This window comes from Schistocerca nitens, chromosome 8 (assembly GCF_023898315.1).
Source record: "Schistocerca nitens isolate TAMUIC-IGC-003100 chromosome 8, iqSchNite1.1, whole genome shotgun sequence".
NCBI lineage: Eukaryota > Metazoa > Arthropoda > Insecta > Orthoptera > Acrididae > Schistocerca > Schistocerca nitens.
Window position 1 is genome coordinate 238,074,682 of NC_064621.1, and position 19,188 is coordinate 238,093,869.

A 19,188-nucleotide genomic window follows, 5' to 3' on the forward strand; every position below is an offset into this window, starting at 1 on the left:
TCACCGAAGAGTCAAGCAGTATATTGCTCCCTCCTACGTATATCTCGCGAAGAGACCACGAGGATAAAATCAGAGAGATTAGAGCCCACACAGAAGCATACCGACAATCCTTCTTTCTGCGAACAATACGAGACTGGAATAGAAGGGAGAACCGATAGAGGTACTCAAGGTACCCTCCGCCACACACCGTCATGTGGCTTGCGGAGTATGGATGTAGATGTAGATATGTAAACCTTTTGTCAGTCGTTGTTGTCTTCCGTCTTGTTCAAACTGTTTTCTGTTTTCTATCTTATGTGCTAGTCCATTCGTTTGTTTATCTCTACCACCCAGACTAATCAACACTTTACTCCTAAATATTTTCTAGTACTGATTTCTGTGCACGTAGATGAGCCCATTGTTATTTATGAATCTGCATGTAACAATTTGTTTACACTGCACTGCATTTCAGGCCTTTGTCAATCATATTTCGCTGGTTTATTTGCAAATTTGACAAGTGTTTCCTTTTCCATCTTCCACTTACGATGTTCATACATAATTCTTTCACCTATTTATGTGTTTGCTTTTTGCCACATCACACTGATCAAGTTTTACTGCTGTCTCTTACATTATTTTATTTGCCAAGCAAAGTAATTTAAATTTTCTTCTGTAACTTACTCTTTCTGCATGCTCAGTTTTTAAAATTTTGTCTCATTTCTTGACTTTCCCTATGGATTTTTTTCTTTTCCAATCATTTTTTTCTATCATATGGGTCACTTTTTCTGCAAGAAATTCTCTCTGTTAATCATGATCTGTTTTCTCAATTTTTGTATGAAATTTTCTGAATTTTCCAAATTTTTTCTTTGCTTTTCCTCCATTTTTCTATCTTTTTCCACCCTCTGCTTCTCTTTTTTGCCACTTCCACCAATTTTATCACAGCAAACAGTCCTATTTCCATGATGAATACTGTCACATATTACATCTGTTCTTTTCGAAAACCTGCTTTTGCACTATCAGAACCAAAGTTCCACATTCTGTTTATTGGAACATGCTTGTTCCTTGGAGTTACTCCCAAAGGCATAACACTGAAAGTCCCTGTTTCTGAAAGTAATCCTACTTTACACCAAGCTATTTTACAGTTTTGAATACAACAATCTCTTGCACTTACTTGGCTAATCTGTGACCTGTATACCTCATCTGCCAATTTCCATTCCACCAAACTTCCATCTTACAAAATCGTGCAGTTATCTGCCCCTAATGTTTCCATGGGTGGTGTCATCCACCAAACCAACTTCAAACCGCAAGAACATGCCAGACTTCACCTCAGAAAGCTATTCCTCTTTCTCCTAAACTGTCCCTCTGCAGCTCCCTAAACAGCCACCAACCCTCTCCTACAAAACAAGCTTGGCCAACCTCCTTAACAACCCCCACCTTCACCACTGCCTCCCAGACCAATAATAACTATTAATCAAAGAACCAATCACAACAGTACAGTGCTCTAAACCTCTCATCTACAGCACTCTCCCATTGTGAATTATTTGTATTATCCAAGGGTTTCACTTTCAGCCCTAAACCTGCATTTAATCAGGCTGCTTTAGTGAAGGACCTACTTTCCTACACATGTAATGTCAACTGGAAGTATCACTTTGCAACCCAGTCCTGAATCCTTTCCAGCAGCAAATCTAATGTTAAACCTTGCCTTGAACTGTTCTGAACATGATCCCAACTTGATCCACCACCACTACCACAAAATCATAACTTACAAGCCTTCCAAGAATTCCTCACACCCAACATTGCTTCACAACCCCTTCCTCAGGTACCTACAATATGATCCTAACCTCTCCTCTGCAGAACTCTAGGCCATACATTCACTAAAAGCTGATTACTCCATCATTATCCTCCCAGTAGACAAAGAATCTACAGCTCTGGTACTTGAGACAGGAGTATGTTAGTGAAGGTCCACATCAGCTGTCTGACACCTCTGCATAAGCACCTGCCACCAAGATCCCATCTCTGTGATTCAAACTGACCTGCAGTGTCTCCTTAAAACCTTAGGCCCCTCACAAGGACTAACACCTTAATCCATAGAACTTCTTACCTCACACAAACCATGCTCTCCCATCTTTTACATTTTTCCTAAGATCCACAAACTCAGTCATCGTGGCTGTCCTATAGTTGCTGGCTTCAAAGCAACATCAACAGCTGCAACCCATAGTACAGAGACTTCCCCCCTATATAAGAAAAATTGATGCCACATCCCTCCATACAAACATCCTCCACATACATGGCCTGTCTGCTGCTGAACATTTCCTCAGTCGGCACCCACCTGATTCCAAACCTCCTGCTCATCTCGATCAACTTTATACATACCAACAACTGCTTCACCTTTGCGGGGCAGATATACAGACAGATCAACAGTATGGCCATGAGACCCAGGATGGGTCCTTCCCATGCCAACCTTTTCATAACTTGCTTGGAGGGGGCTTTCGTGGGATCCATAAGCCTTCAGCCCTTGGTCTGATTTACATGCATTGATGGCATCTTTACCATATGGACTCATGGTAAGGCTGACCTGTTAAAATACCTGGAATCCCTAAATACTTTCTGCCAATCAAATTTCACAAGGCCTTATTCCTAATCCCATGCCACTTCCCTTGACGTTGATCTCATCCACACCAGAGGTCAGCTACACACTTCTGTCTGCATTAAACCTACTAACAAACAACAGTACTTACATTTTGATAGTTGCCATCATTTCCATGTCAAATGTTCCCTCTCATGCAGGCTTGGCATTTGAGGCAAACATATTTGTTCGAATGCAGACTGTTTACAGCAATACACCACCATTCTCACTTAAGACTTCACTGGATGTAATTACCTCACCAACCTAGTTCAAAAGCAGATTTCCGAGGCCATCACTTCCAATCCTGGTACTGCTGATCCCTCCAAAAACCAGCTTCACAGCAGGCCACTTATCACTTAGTATTATCCTGGTCTGGAATATATCAATCAGCCACTTTGACAAGGCCATGACTTCCTAAACTTATGCCCTGTAATGATGCCCATTCTATCTGAGATTTTAGCCACCATGTCCAAGAGATTTTATCTACCACACCTATAATAACTTTTTGTCACCCTCCCAATATCCTTGTCAGACTCTATACTCCTTCTGAACCCATCTCCCTACCCATTGGCTCCTACCCTTGCGACCATCCTCTCTGCAATAACCAAGCAAGGTGGCACAGTGGTTAACACACTGTAGTTGCATTCATGACGACAATGGTTCAAACCCAAGTCTGGCCATCCAGATTTAGGTTTTTCCATGATTTCCCTAAATCGCTTCAGGCAGATGCCGAGATGGCATGACCGGCTTCCTTCCCCATTCTTCCCTAATCCAATGAGATCGAGGACCTTGCTGTTTGGTCCCTTCCCCCCAAATCAACCAATCACTCTCTGCGGTACTTGCCTATGCACCCTCCTACTACCATCTACATTAGCCCGGTAACTGTCAAAACATATACTATCAAAGGGAGGGCCACCTGTGAAATAACACATTTGCCTTTCACATCGGCATGACTACCATCAGATTATCAGTTAGAATAAATGGAGATAGTCAGAGGGTGTATACCAGCAACACACAATATCCTGTTGCAGAGCATGCTCTACAACATAACAGTTATGACCTCGGTGCCTGTTTCACAACATGCACCATCTGGATTCTTCACCCAGACACCATTTCCTCAGAACTCCGCATGTGGGAACTAGTGCTACAACATGGCCTTGGCTCTCGCTACCCACCTTGCTTTAATTTACATTAATTTCTTCCATCTTAGCATTTCTTCACAGTAACTACTCATTTCTTCACTCCATTTTAGTTTTCTATATCTTTCATTTTCTGACATGTCTATTTTTCTCTGTCTCCTTACCACCTCTATTACACACAGTTCACTTAGCTTTTCACTCTTATTAACTTGTGCATGGCATTTTAGCAGTAATCTGTGTCTTACATATTGCCCTGTCTTCCACTTTTAAGATCTCAGGTTTTCAAATTTCATCTGGTGCAGTCCACAACCATTAGTCTTTTCTTCTCATTCCGTCTGGTAAGTCTCCCCTGATCTGGGGTTCTGGGTGACTTTTCAGAACACGACCACTTTTCCTAAACCTCTACAGTCCTTTTCCTTCACCCCTCTTCCTTCCCCTTCAACCCGTCTGCCAGAAGAAGGAGCCACTGTCTCTGAAAGCTTGCATACCTAAAACCCCCTTTTTTTTATATGTGTGTTCTCCTTCCATGGCTTGGTGGACAAATGTCTTGAGGCTAATTTAAGGAAGACCACAAAATGAAAAACATACAATTTGCTCATTACATCTACAATTATTTCACATTAGTTCACAATTAAAGTCTTTGATGAAGGATATAAAATATTATAGTAATTTGTACAAGGTAGTACAACATCTTTAGACAATTAAATGGTTAACCAGGAGATTACATATCAAAGCTAAGTTTAGGATTTTTTGCTTGTAAGAGTATCAATGCATTGTGTTCCATAATTCCAGCATGTAAGAGGGCCTTCCAGTGAGTGGAATGAGACAAGTAATATTTTAGTAAGTGGAAGCAGCCACTGCAAGTAACTTCTACAAAGTATACTAACAAAAAAATTATGAGTAATACTGATCCACAGACATTGATCATTTTGGGATTTGTTGTAGTTTACTTTACAGTGATTTGTGTATATTATGAGAAAAGAGCTACAAAAAGACACCGCTCTTCCTTATACGCTTTTTATCTGCTGTTTGTATTTAATTTTTGCATTTATTTTGTGACCTTAATTATCTTCTTCCCATTTTTATCCTAACAATTCTTCATAAATAGTGTTACTGCATCAGCATTTACAATTCTTTGAAATTGTACTCTTCGCTTTATAGACAAACCTAATTGGTGAGGATGGTTTATTGCTGTCATTTGAGCATCCTTTCTCAGATAAACTATTTATTATAGGCCCATATATAAGCCAGTTAGATATAGAAATAAACTCTCAGTTAGTGTCACACTATGGCTTTCAATTATTGGTGGTGATGTTACTGTGGTGATGAAACCAAATCTGGGCATCAGTAACCCTATGTGCTCTCAATCAGATTTATTGGGGTCCACCTCAATAGCTGAGTGGTCAGCACAGCAGAATGCCATGCAAAGGGGCCCGGGTTCGATTCCTGGCTGGGTTGGGGATTTTCTCCTCGCAGGGACTGGGTGTTGTGTTGTCTTCATCATCATCTCATCACCATCGACATGCAAGTCACTGAAGTGGCGTCAACTAAAAAGACTTGCACCAATTGACCAGTCTACCTGACGGGAGGTCTAGCCACATGACATTTCATTTCATTTCATTTCAATCACATCTATCAGAACTGAAATCTCCATATACAGTAATTTCTGAGTTATTACTAATAAATCTTATTAGTATCCTCTCTAATTGTCTAGTGAAGTTCAGAACATTTGCCAAAAAGGGATGTGTGCACTGTCAGAATTGCTATCTTGTATATTTTAACTCTGTTGATGAGGTAATTTAATTGGATGGATAAAAAATCTACTCACCAAGCAGTGGCAGAACACAAACATAAAAGAGGCAGAATGGTTGAAGAGAAAGGAAGGGGAGGGGGTGAAGGAAAAGGACTGGGGAGGTCAAGGAAAAGGGGGAGGTTTTGGGAAAGTTTCCCAGAAACATGGGTGAGGGGAGACTTACCGCATGGGATGAGCATCTAGCTACTGCCACATTCATTTGACATATTATGTATGCCTGGGACTCACAGGGCACATATTCTTGATTTTTTTAGGCAGCCAAAAGGTGATTTTAATCCCGTGTTTGTTTAAGATTCAACAGTTTTGCCAAGAACAATCAAAACAGCAAATTAATCATAAAGATTATGTGGCTGTATCTATAGGTATTTGGAAAAACTTTCTTTTATAAACATTTGCCCTAGAAAGCCTAGTAAAGCTATTGGAAATCACAGGGATTATGCAAAGAGTGCTCTGATTACAGTGAATGCTTCTTGGAATTAGTTCAGCAACTAGCTTCTTATTAGGTGCATTCAGCTGTTTGTGGTGTGAGTTCACTCACACCCATGTGAGGTTGCTCACACTGTTAAGTGACTCCTACAGCTCTGTATTTACATGTTAAACGGAATGTTGATTGCTGCTGAAACTATTATCATAATGTTTCCTTACTTGCGCATTAAATTTTATTGTACTTATTCCTTTGATTTTCATTTCTTGTATGTCATTACTCTTTCCCACTTAACCATTCTGTAAAATTCCCTTTGTTTCACTTTTAGGTTATTTAAATGCAAGTCACACTTAACACTTTCTGTTTAAATATTTAACAGGTTCAAAGTTCACTGGCAGCTCAAGAACAGAATTCATATGGTAGGGCTGGAGCCGTGGTGGAAGAAGTACTCAGTGCTGTTCGCACAGTTGTTGCATTTGCTGGTCAACAAAAGGAAGTAGACAGGTGAGTCACCATCTTTTTTCTGATTTATCATCTTTACATAAAATAAATCACAGTTGTCATGCAGCTAATAGTGTGTGTGTAAGATGTTTATCATTTTATTGAGAAAGTAAGAAAGATTAAAAGTCTTTTCTACACTTTTTTTTATTGAGATGTCTACATGTACAAAAAAACTCATACATTTTTTTAAAATCTTCCTTTCATTTTGGATCTACTGACAAATGTTCCTGATTAATATTAATTTCTTGTACAATATTGTACTAATAGCACCATCATGGATACTTAAAATAAAAGTAGACTTTAATTTTCAGTACAACTCTTAAATTGAAGAATCAAATCTGTCTCATTTAGAGAAACGTAATTGACCTGAACTAAATTGGCTTATATGAGGCATCCTGAAAAGTAATGCTTCCAAATTTTTTATGTGAAAACTCTTAAAACTTTTTAAGTAAAACAAACATTATTAGCATGTTTGATCTCCATATCTACATAGTCACTTTGGCCACGAACATATTTCTCCCAATGAAAGACCAGACTGTTCATAGCATCACTGTAGAATGTTTGACTTTGTTAACCACACCTCTGCTTTCACTACTTCATCACTGTCAATGTGAAGAACTTGAAGGTATTCTTTAACTTCTGGAAACAGCTGAAGATTGGCTGGGACGAGTCGGGACTGTATAAAGGATGATCAGTTATATTGCATTCAAGACATTGGAGTGTTGCAGATGTCACAGTGCTTATTTGTGGTGTGGCATTGTTATGCTGAAGGAGAGAGAGCTCCCGGTGTGAATGAACTCTTCAAATTCAAAACTCAATTACAGCACACTGTTCTTCAAGCACCAACATAGTTACATTATACACCATCAAGTTAAACACTACAATTTGGAGCCCTATGGTGGCAGAGGGTTGCGAGTGGTAGACATGAATAATAAAGGTGTAGAGTGTTAATAATATTCATTTTATTTAATAAGTTTTAAAAATTTTCACTTAAAAACAGAGGCATTAATTTTCACCCCATTACTGTAAATAGTATTTAAAAATATTGGAAATTTTATTTTATAGAGCATATTCTAATGCTATTGTAAGTGACAAATTTCTTTTATTGACTGCAAAGACTGTTCATTGTTACACAAAGACCTAAACTACATCAAGACTTGTCTATATAAATTAACAATAAAACAGCAGAATTCTTTCACAATTTTCCTACCTAGTCATTGACATGTTTCAGTAAATGAATTTCAATTATTTACTCCAAAGCAGTTATGAAAAAGGGAAATATGAAATATGTTCAAAAATCTCTTTTTTCCTTCCAGGTATAAAGACAAGCTGGTTTTAGCTGAAAAAATGGGAACCAAGAGAGGAATGTTCACTGGCATTGGTGCAGCAACAATGTGGTTCATTACATACTGCAGTTATGCACTGGCATTCTGGTATGGAGTCACACTCATAATTGACTCAAGAGTTATGGGTGACTATGAGTACACTCCAGCTGTTCTCATCATTGTGAGTCAAATTTTATTTTAATGTCCTCCTTTTTTTGTAGACTGTGGGTGGGGGAGGAGAAGACAGATGTACAGCACCCTGTATGTTAATTACTTCTGTAAATGCGCATTGGATGTGGAACGCAGCAATAAAAATATCTCAGTCATAAACAACATAATTAAAATTTAACTACATGAATTATAATAGAATACTACTCAGCACAGAGAGGAGGCATAGAGCAGCATGTAGGCCCATGTAAAAGTAAATTCTTTATTATTCTTCAGCTTCCTGACTATGTATTTCATTAGATGAAGAAATACACATTAGTGCATGCAAAACGTACACATACATGATCACTATTGTCTCTGGGCACCAAGAGAGCCTTGTGGAAATTAGGCACCACAGGGATTAACCAAACAATGCTTTCACTATTCTAAATGCTTCTGAAAATGTCATACTGGAAACATTCAGGTACAGAACATGTCAAATATAGTGGAATAATTTGAGGGGCGCAGCATCAGCGCTTCCCATAAAATTTGGCAAACAGTAGAAATAAACTGCCCAAATAATGAAATACAAGAAGTTGAAACTGTTCAGTTTTCAGGACTGCAGGTTGATTACAACCTTAATAGAAAACCGTATACTTTAGTCACAATAAAACACTTTAGTTCACTTTCATTTGGAGTGCACGTGATTACTGCTATAGGAGACTTACAACTGGAGAAACTAGTTTATTCTGCATATTTAAATTATCAAATGAGTTACAGAATAATTTGTAGAGAAACTCAGTTTAGAGGGATTGTATTTTCAGCACACAGAAGTATGTTATAAGAATTATACATTGTTTTGTAGAATGTCCCCCTGAGAGCTCTTCAATAAAGTTAGTATTTTGACAAATGCTTCAATATATACATATTCATATTGGCAATGATAAGGGATGTTGATCCCTTATCATTGCCAATATTTTCTTTCTTTCAAAAAATAATAAAACGCATGAATGGGACTAAAAGCAACCTCTGCAAGGACTTCAAGGGCTTAACTTTAGCATAAGAAGGAGTCAGATACATGGATGTACTTGTGTTCAGCAACCTCCCAAGAGCACTTTAAATGTCTTGTACATAATGTGGTAGAGCTTTAGATAACACTAGAAAACTCTCTGATGGGTAGTTCTTTCTTCATAAGAAGTTCTATTATTAATGTTACATGTTCTTTTATAGTTTAACATCAGCACTGTAATACCATAATATTTCAAAATCAATAGCGTTAAGGTATCATATTTTATTAAACCTAAATAATATGTATGTCTTTGACTTCTTTTCCCATTTCAAAGACCCTTCTCCATGGGATCCATGGAATACAATTTTACAATTTAATGTAAAGCAGTAGTAATGCTGTTGCCCATCACAAAAGGACATCTCTTCATAAATGTCTTTTCCTACCCTGAAATCTATCATCAATAATGACATTTTTCTGACAAACTGTATATCTGTTGCAATAATGACCCACAGTAGTTGCTCTTTTATATTTATTTTCTGCTTCCAGTTTTAAGTAACTATTCATTCTCATGTGGTACATTTAAAAAATAAATAAACAAATAATAAAAAAGGAGAAATAAGATCTTCTAATATAGTGCTTGAGAATGAGCCATTCGTTGAAACTGATAGCAGTAAATAAAATATGAAAAAAGCAACTCTAGTTGCTCATTATTACAATAATATACAATCACACAATTTGCTGAGGTAGCAAAACAACATACACAAGAAGTACCACATATCTTATTTTCACATTTCCTCCTATTTTCTGTGCCTATACTTTTATCCTGGCATTTCTTCTCTCTCAGTCCCTGCATCCTGCTATCACTCATCATTGTAATTGACAATGGTATTATCATCTTTGTCATCAGCCATTCGACATTTGACATTATCTCTTGAATAAAAATGTCATCTGTTCTTTTCTATGCATTTTGCTTTGTAACATGCACCCATGTTGCTCCTGCATGTTTCCAGTTTTGTGTAGCCACCTTCAATAGGACACTATCTCAGTTTATTCTCAGTTCTCAGAAATTAGGAAAGAACTGCCTTGGCCTATCTGCTGTATGTGGGTAATTGTCCTGTCCATCTCAGTTTCATTCTCTTTGTAATCATAATTATGTCTTTCAGTCAAGTCTGTCCTTTGATATGTTTGTTTGTTTTCCTGTCTATCATTGTAATTCATAATGTTTATTTTTCCTTCGAGTAATGTTCCATTTTTATTTTTATTGAACCTCACACTGCAGTGCTCAGTTATGTCTTGTAAGGTGTCTCTTAATTTATTTTCTAGTAGCTAAATCTTCAGAATAGATGTTGTTCGAAATATTTGCAGGCTTTACTGACAGATTCACTGATTATACTCACACATGATGAAATTAAAGTCAGTAGATCATCATTGGTTGGCACTTACTTTTTGAAAACGTCTTTTTATTTTATTTTATTTTATTTATGTGCGTATTCCATAGAACCTTTTATGCATATGGGACACTAAGGTTTGGAATGAGTCAAAGTATATATAAATGTAAATTATGTAGAACATATAACAATGGAAAGTACAGTTAATCTACAAAAATAGTAGCAGAGATAATAAAAACATTAAATTAAAATAAAAGCTGAAGCAAAGTGAAAAAGGGACATAATACAAGGATGAGCAAATGTTACACACCAATATGTAACAAAAAAACAATAAAAATATATGAGATAAGAGGTCTACACATCTCTGTTACATAATGCATCTAGTGAATAAAAATTTTTATCGAGTAAATACATCTTAATTTTACTTTTAAATATTGTGCTGTTACTACATAGACCTTTGGTGTTATTTTACAGTGAATTAAATATTTCAATACTGGAATACCTTTCTGTACCCAGATTAGAGTTTTGAAAGCGCAATGGAAGTCAGCCTTTCTTTTTTTATTGTGATCATGATACTTTTCACTGGTTTCATAGTGCAAAGGATCATCAGTCATGATGCTCATAATGAAATAAACATACTGGGAAGTGGTGGCAAGTTTCCCAAGTTTCTTAAAAAGTAACAGTAGGTTGACAATCTGCCTATTGGCTTCTGTCTCGGGTTCTTTGGCCGACGTTCACCTGATGATTTTCATGACGTTTCGCCAGCATGAGTGGCTGACATTGTCAAAGCTTCACCCCCCACTACCGGCGGTGAACAGGAGCTGAGCTCGTGGCTGCAGACTATATGTACCTGGCACACCAATGTCCGAGGGCTTCTCCGCGGTCATGGCCAGTGCAGTTCTCCTCTTGCTACCTGCGATGGTCACTCGCTGCAGTACGGGAAGCCAGGATCCATTTACCTTAAGGCTTTCCTCTTTCTTGTTGAAGCTATTTGCATGTTCAACAAGAAAGAGGAAAGCTTTAAGGTAAACAGATCCTGGCTTCCTGTACTGCCGTGAACGACTGTCACAGGTAGCAAGAGGAGAACTGCACTGGAAATTACCACAGAGAAGCCCTCGGACATTGGCGCGCCAGGTACATATAGTCTGCGGCCATGAGCTCAGCTCCAGTTCACCACCAGCTATGGGGGGTGAAGCTTGGACAATGCCAGCCACTTGTGCTGGCACAACATCAGTAAAATCATCAGATGAATGTAGGCCAAAGAACCCAAGACAGAATCCAATAAGCAGTCTGTCAACAAGTGGCCATGAAAGCCTTAACAATTTTGTGTAACAGTAGGTTCTTTGAAGAATCAGATAACATATTTCTGCAAAAAGAAAACTTTCTTTGATGTAGGTGAACTGCCCCAGAACATAATTCCAAAGACATAATGGTGTGAAAGTACTCAAAATAAGTGGGATTTTTGACACTGATGTCTTCAATATGTGAGACTGACCTAAAGGCAAAAGTATCAGAAGTCAATCTTTTTATAATCTGGAATTTATGATCTGCTATTGATATGGTGGGCTACAAAATTGGTGCAGTATACCCTTTGTATTTGCTGACTGTCGTGTACAATAGTCTTCTGCTGTGAGATTTTTTTTATCAGAATTGAACAGGATATGATTAGTTTTGCTCTGATTTACCAACAGTGAGTTTACTTTGAATCAGGTTAAGAGACCTGAGAGTAATTTGTTGCCATCAGCCTCTAGACTGGTGGAATGTTTGTTGTTTATCACAGTGCTAGGTCACCAGTAAATGTAGTGAACTTACAAGTTTTGTATGACAAGGATAAGTCATTTATATACCGTATTTACCCAAGTATAAGATGACCCTGGGTGTAAGACAGCTACCCCCTTTTTTAGGAGGCTCCTTGAGAAAAAAATTAACATATTCTGACTAATTAAAATCATGGGCTGTTTTACTGGCATAAAGTATCTGCCAAAAAGTTAACATTATACATATTCCAAACTTATGGCATTTATTGATTGTCTACATTTTGATAATTCTAGGAAAAATAAAATAAACAAAAAGAAATGGTTTACATTAATTTTTGGACCATTTTCTTTTCTATTTTTTATATACTAACCATATTGTCTGTGGTATCACTATTTTTAATCCTCATTGCCATTGTCATAATAGCACTGCTGTGAAATTTATACCCTTGTTGTCGCAAATATTTGGCTGATTCTTCCCATTGTGTTGCTATTTCTGTGGTTGTCGTTACAGTGGGCTTGAGAAAACAGGAGTTTTTTTCTGAATATGTACTGAATTTTACTTCTATATTGATGTGAGAATATTACAACATCCCTTGCTTCCAAACATATTGCCTGCCCAACACTCTCACTGGCTGCTCATAACCAGCTTACACATCGCCCTTTCATTACCATTGTACTTCACAATGAGCACCAACAATGCTGCAGCAAGAAACATGCAAGTACACCACTGACCTCTATCTAGACTTTTACTGTCTCCTGCCGAAATGAATACTGTTGTTGAGTGTTTGTCCAATTTTAAAGTCAGTTCAATTCTGTCTACAGATGGATTCAGGCAAACCACAGTTTAAACATGTTGGATGTTTATAAAAAGTCAAAGTATGTGATATGGATTTCCACAGTTGGTAACATAACAAAATTCACTGCTCACTCACCGCTCCCCTCCCTGAAATCGTCCTAGCTCTCTGCCAAGCAGGTGTCACTGTTCCTGTTCCAACCATTGCATAGTGCTGAGTTTGAGCAGCTGTGAAAAAACAGGCTGCAATATCTGCTAGTGTGTGGGTCATATGTAGCAACACGAACTAATCCATAATTAAGAGATCACAATTATGATTCAGTCCCATTCTTGAACTTTCACTCATACCATGATATAGTGATGTCTGTTGGTGCTATCTCTATGATGGGTCTTGCCGCTGTAATTTGTTCTCATGATAACAGTTACAGTCAGTTTCATGTGATTTATTTCCTTTGTTAGACATTCCATTCTGGATTAATTTTCCTTCTTGTTTCAATTGAATGTCACCATCATGTTCTAAATTTGATTAAAAGCTGATAATGTTTTTACCCAGTATTCTAATATGCAAACACCTACCAAATTTCTCATTTGCAATCCACTCAGTAAATCACTACAGTCTTTCATAACCAAATAAAATATTGATGTTGGTTCTGAATCAACTAATGTTTTTTGAAGGACAATATTTCCATATTTGAATGTTACCTTTACTTAAAAAGCAGCATTAAATTTTCTATGCGATATCCGTACATGTAAGAAAACATCTATTGTGAACCTTTTTGCATACAACAGAAGTTTGCAAGATGATAGAATTTAATACTATTTCCTCCTGTGTTTCACAGAAATGTCAAATTTTGATCAGAACAATTGATTGTTGTTGTGGCTAGTTTATAGTTTCTCACATAACTCTTTACATTAGCACTATGTAATTTTGTGTCACGCAATTGGTTCAGCCATGTTGATACCGTATCAAGCACTTTGGTGTGTTAGGAAATCTCAAACCTGCTGTAATGTGAGTATCATTTGCCGAGCCCTACCCTTCTCAATTCTTTAAAATAAACTTGCATGTGATCTCAGTAGCCAAAGATTCCTCTCTAAATGTGAGATGACCCCTATAAATGTAAGACCACCCCAATATAATCTATTAAACAACATAAAAAAAGTTGACCTCAGCAGCAATAGTTTAATCTGTGAATACAAGGTGATCTTGATTTTTTTGAATGAGGAGTTCAGAAAAAAACCTTATCTTATATTCAGGTAAATACAATACGTGAGAAACAGCAGTAGATGAAGGACAGATCATTAAGAGACTCCATGGAGTGCAGTGCCCCACTTGGTCTCTATCCACTTTACTGATCTCACCCAAAAGTACCTTCTGTTTCCTGTCTTGGAGGTTGTATTTTTCAAAAATTCCATTATAAATAACCTATCTACCAGTAAAATTCAGCTGTAATACTTACTGTAACACTTTCTTAGTAACTAAGCTTAACAGGTCATCGATTTCCAATAGAATTCCTTGGAAGAAAGTCCACAGTGTTCCTACAAAAACCTAGATTATCATGGTCTGAGTCATATTGTGAAACTTTTATATTATGGTCAACTTATATCTCACATAAGAACAAAGGAAGGCAATACAAAATACTTTAGTGCATGTAGAGAATCAAATGAGAGATGAGAAACAAAAACACTTATGTTTCTTACTTTCTCTCTCCTTTATTTTACTCATTTAAGTCTCTGTGTGTAGGTTCTCTTTGGTATGCTTGGTGGAGCATTCAATATGGGAATGGGGCTGCCCCACCTTGAAGCATTTAGTGTTGCGTGTGGTGCTGCAGCTGCTGTGTTCTCTGTCATCGAGAGAGTTCCTCAGATTGACAGCCTTAGTGAGTCTGGCAAAAGACCAGAGAGTGTTGTGGGAGATATACAACTCACTGATGTTCACTTCCAATACCCGTCTAGACCAGATGTTCCAGTAAGTATTAATCATTTCAGTTATTCTCTTCTCTTGAATCCAAAATTGGTTTGTAAAGATATCACTCACTTTCACAAGGTAATATGAGTTCTTATCCACAAGTGATTTTGTTTGGAAAGTAAGAGAGAAACACCACTCAACAATAAAAGACCATTCAAAAAGTGTAAAAATTTTTTGTAGCTTGTGGGGAAATATTGTATTTGGCTTTCAATGCAATGCAAGACTATTACCAGTAGGAAGGATTTTTTTCTGGAGTGCATAAGACCCAAAAAACTGCACAAATTTCTAACAACACACATGGTCCCAGGATGAACAAATGTCATTTGGTCAGTATACACTAATCAAACAAATGAGTCTCCACATTAAAATTAGTAAGAGCTGACATCTTCAGACGATTTCTGAAACCTTTATAAAAAGAATTTATAAAGTTGTTTGTCTTGATCACAATTATACATTACTTTGCAATTTATCACTAGTTTTAGTTGCTAGACAGCCATTTTCAGATCTGTAAAAATAACAATAAACAGAACAGTGGCCTTAAGTTTTGCAATCTTTAGGAAAATACATTATTTCAGAGCAGTAAACATTAAGTAGTGAAAACATGCTGCTCATGCTAGAGATTTTGTGGCTATGTACATTTATTTATATAGTACTGAGATACACTTTCAGCCATTGCTACTGTAGCCTACAGTGTGCATAAACACAGAACCTGTATCAGGAGTGGTAGGTTTTCACTACTTCACGTGTATTATTCTGAAACACCATAATATATATCTTAAAGACTGTAAAATTCATGCTAACTTAAATATAATTTCATGATTACTGCTATGGAAGCCTAGTAACTGAAATCAGTAATCATTTGTAAAGTAATGTGTTATTGAGGTTTAGAAACGTGTTGTGATTTCATTAAAAAATATAAAAGTTTAAGTAATGCACAAGAGTTTCCTGATTTGAGCTACAAGATTCATTACTTCTAGGGAAAGATGATTTGACATCAGCTGCTCACCACTTACAAATATGACCCAGGAAATGAAATCGTTCTCTGACAGGTGGCTAATTGAAAAGTTGGCATAATAACAAAACAAGAAAATGTAATGTGATGTGATGTTCGAGACCACTTTTATACATTAACACAAATAAAATAATATAAACATACATGTTGTAGAGATACACCAGAATGTCAGTTTTAGCAGGTATTAATGAACCAACTACAGGGCCCTAATAATGCAGAAAGTTAATATTAGACTGCAGTTCACTGGAGAAATTCTAAAACATATAGCTTATGTTAAATCAGTTTACTTACCATCTACTATATTAACCAAACTATGCTTGAAAAATGTTTGTTTGTCTGCAATTCCTTATCATTACCAAACCACAAAAATGAATGAGACTGAATGAAGTCATGAAACACATGTTTTGTTTGACTCAAGTATGTTACTTGTGCCTCACAGAAGAAAATGTAGGTATGGTATGAAGCACCATCAAGAGACCAACTCATAAAATGTAAAAACTTTCTGAGATGAATGTAAGTGCATATGATAAATTGATGTATTGCTTTGTCCTAAAGTGCATGTTATGACTGCTTGTAGTGCAGTGCAGTTCTTTGGAGAACTCATGTTTAAACACAATAATTTTGATGGTAACATCTTTACTGAAATTACTGTATGTTTGATGGGTCTTATGGTAACACTTAACCAAAAATATGTGTCTTTTTGTGTAGGTATTAGATATGAAAAACATTTTATAGAAATTAACATAATGAATTCATTTATTTTCCTTTAGTTTTTCTTTCACTTGCAGGGCATTTTACATCAAAGCTCTGAATGCAGATATGTTACAAACAATGTTTCAAGAGTCACTTTTTACCAATATCTTTCTTTTCAGGTCCTTCAGGGATTAAATCTCAGAATCAAACATGGAGAAACAGTTGCATTAGTTGGTAGCTCAGGATGTGGAAAATCAACTGTTATCCAACTTATTCAGCGATTATATGATCCTGTCCAAGGAAAGGTATGTTTGTAACTTGCAGAATTTTTCATACACTGTGGGCACAAATGCACAACATAATATCTCTTACAGTTGGCTGTACTGCATATGTTTCTCAGTTTTGAAATATATGGTCTCTTAGTTCTGAATTGATAGGGAATAAGGTACTGTGTTTATCACTTCACATAATTGGAGCTACATGTATAAATGAAGAGTAAAGTCTGTTATAGTATTTGGCGTGGTTTCATAAATATGCCACAAATTCACACCTGTATCTTGGAATATATTATACGATTAACTAAAGTCTTCAACAAAGAATATTAAAACATTTGTTCCATTTAGATATATTAAAATGTACATATGTAAAGGGCTCTTATGAAGTACTTAGCAGGTGTTTATTATTCATACTTTCAAATATAAAAAATACAGAAGTTACATTAGATCTACTACTTGGAAAGGCACTCGATTTACTTAGCCATTGCATGAGCTAACTTGCCCACATGACATTGTGCAGTCATGTTCCAATTCAAAATAGCATGCATTTTTGCATCGCAGTGTGATCACAAAAAGGGTTTGTGGAAAATACCTATTCAGGAAGCCATGATAACTTGTTGGTAATGGCGTTACTTTTGCTGACAGTGAGAATGAGAAAGGTGTGATAGCACTGAAAGAGAAAGCTATGGAAGATGCAAGCAAATGTTAACAAGCACAAATTAAGTACGTCAGTGATATACAAATTACAGGAGAGGGACACAGTGCCGAGTGCAGTTGGATTCAGATATCAAACCTAAACCAGAATAAGTAAAATGCACACAATAAATATTTCATTAATGATACAGACAAATGTTCTGTTAGACAGCAATTTCCATAATATTGTAAACAATACAAGGAAGTACCATCTTTGCAAAGACTTCACAGCAATTGTTGCATAGTACCAGAATTCCAGAACAGCAAGGAAACTGAGTTTAAAAGATGTCAGAATGAATGAGTCAGTATGTTAAGATGAAATAACAAACTTGCAAAAAGAGCATACTACATAAGATTTTTATGAAAATTGAAGCGTCAGAACTAAAGCAGCCAGTAGTTTATTTAGAGAAACCATTGATTTGTTCACTTTACACTGTGAATAAATGTTGCAAAGTGACGTTTGTCAAGAGCATTGTCAAACAACAGAGTTGCTCAAAATTTCATTGTTTTGAATGCAGTGTTTTGTTTTGTATTCACTTCTTCTCTGTATAACATGAAAACGTCAGAGTAACACATAGGAATGGAGAGATAAACCTTAATAATGTGTGGAGACATGGACAGCTGAATTTTTGGCATTAATTAAAGAGCAACAGCCCTTCCTGACTCTTTCACTGACAAAATTCTGCTAGAAGATGATTCCCTCCTATTTCTGCCTTCTGCCATACCATCTAGACCTAAATCTTATAGAACTGGTTAGGAATCTTGCAAAGAATAAGATTCCGTGTTCTAATACATCAAGCGTCTTCCTCTCTAACCCCACCCCCACCCCCTCCCGTCCCCCCAAAAAAGAAAGATAGTTGATTCTTTTGTTGCTGATAGAAGAATGTTAGTGTATGTTGGCCTGGTGCAAACGTTTTGATGTATGGGGGTGTTGAAAAATAATACCTTCAAATTTTTGATTCTGTTCTCAATATAGATTGAGATATTACATGTCATATATATTACTCAGTCAACTTTCCTACTTCACTGATGCAAGTTTTAAAATGGTGGTGTGTAATGTAACTATGCCAATGAGTTTCTAACTGCAGAAAGCATGCCAATTGAAATTCATAGAAGAATGAAAGCTGTCTATTTGCTGATTGTATCAACATCAGTAATGTGAACTGTTGGGTTTTTCATTATGTTAATGAAGGAAATAGTGGTGTTAATCTCAACATGTGTAACAGAGCTCAGATTGGACCACCGTGAATGGCAACCAACGAGACTCATCAGAACTGGGTTGTTGATCTCATCAGAGAAAGTAATGGGATAACACAGACACAGCTCTCAAGTAAGTTTGGCATGTAACAAGAGCATGTACAGACCATCATTGCACAACTGTAATACAGAGAACTGTGTGCCTAGTGGGTGTTCGAATACTCATTCCAAATGTGAAACAGAGGCTATAGGACATATGTCAACAATTTCTTTTGCATTTTGAGCATGAGTGTGATGGGTTATTTAAAAACATTGAAAAAGGTGATGAAAGTTAGGTTCACCATTCTGACCCCCCCCAAAAAAGAGCATCAATGGAGTTCCACCATAAATGATCTCTCTTACCACAACAGTTCAAGATCATACCTTCAGAAGGCAAAGTGATGCCCAAAGTGTTCTG

The 19,188-nt window shown here is 36.8% G+C and overlaps 1 protein-coding gene across 4 annotated transcripts in view; it reads left to right on the plus strand.

Annotated features, from left to right (window-relative positions):
• The window catches only part of LOC126199000 (multidrug resistance protein homolog 49-like), a 368,814-nt gene that overhangs the window by 209,754 nt on the left and 139,872 nt on the right, over positions 1–19,188 (plus strand). For all 4 annotated transcript variants that reach the window (XM_049935679.1, XM_049935676.1, XM_049935680.1 and 1 more), the window contains exons 8-11: positions 6,355–6,479; positions 7,793–7,982; positions 14,637–14,861; positions 16,746–16,871. In XM_049935679.1, the coding sequence (XP_049791636.1) occupies positions 6,355–6,479; positions 7,793–7,982; positions 14,637–14,861; positions 16,746–16,871 (666 nt within the window). The remainder of the gene's footprint in view (positions 1–6,354; positions 6,480–7,792; positions 7,983–14,636; positions 14,862–16,745; positions 16,872–19,188) is intronic.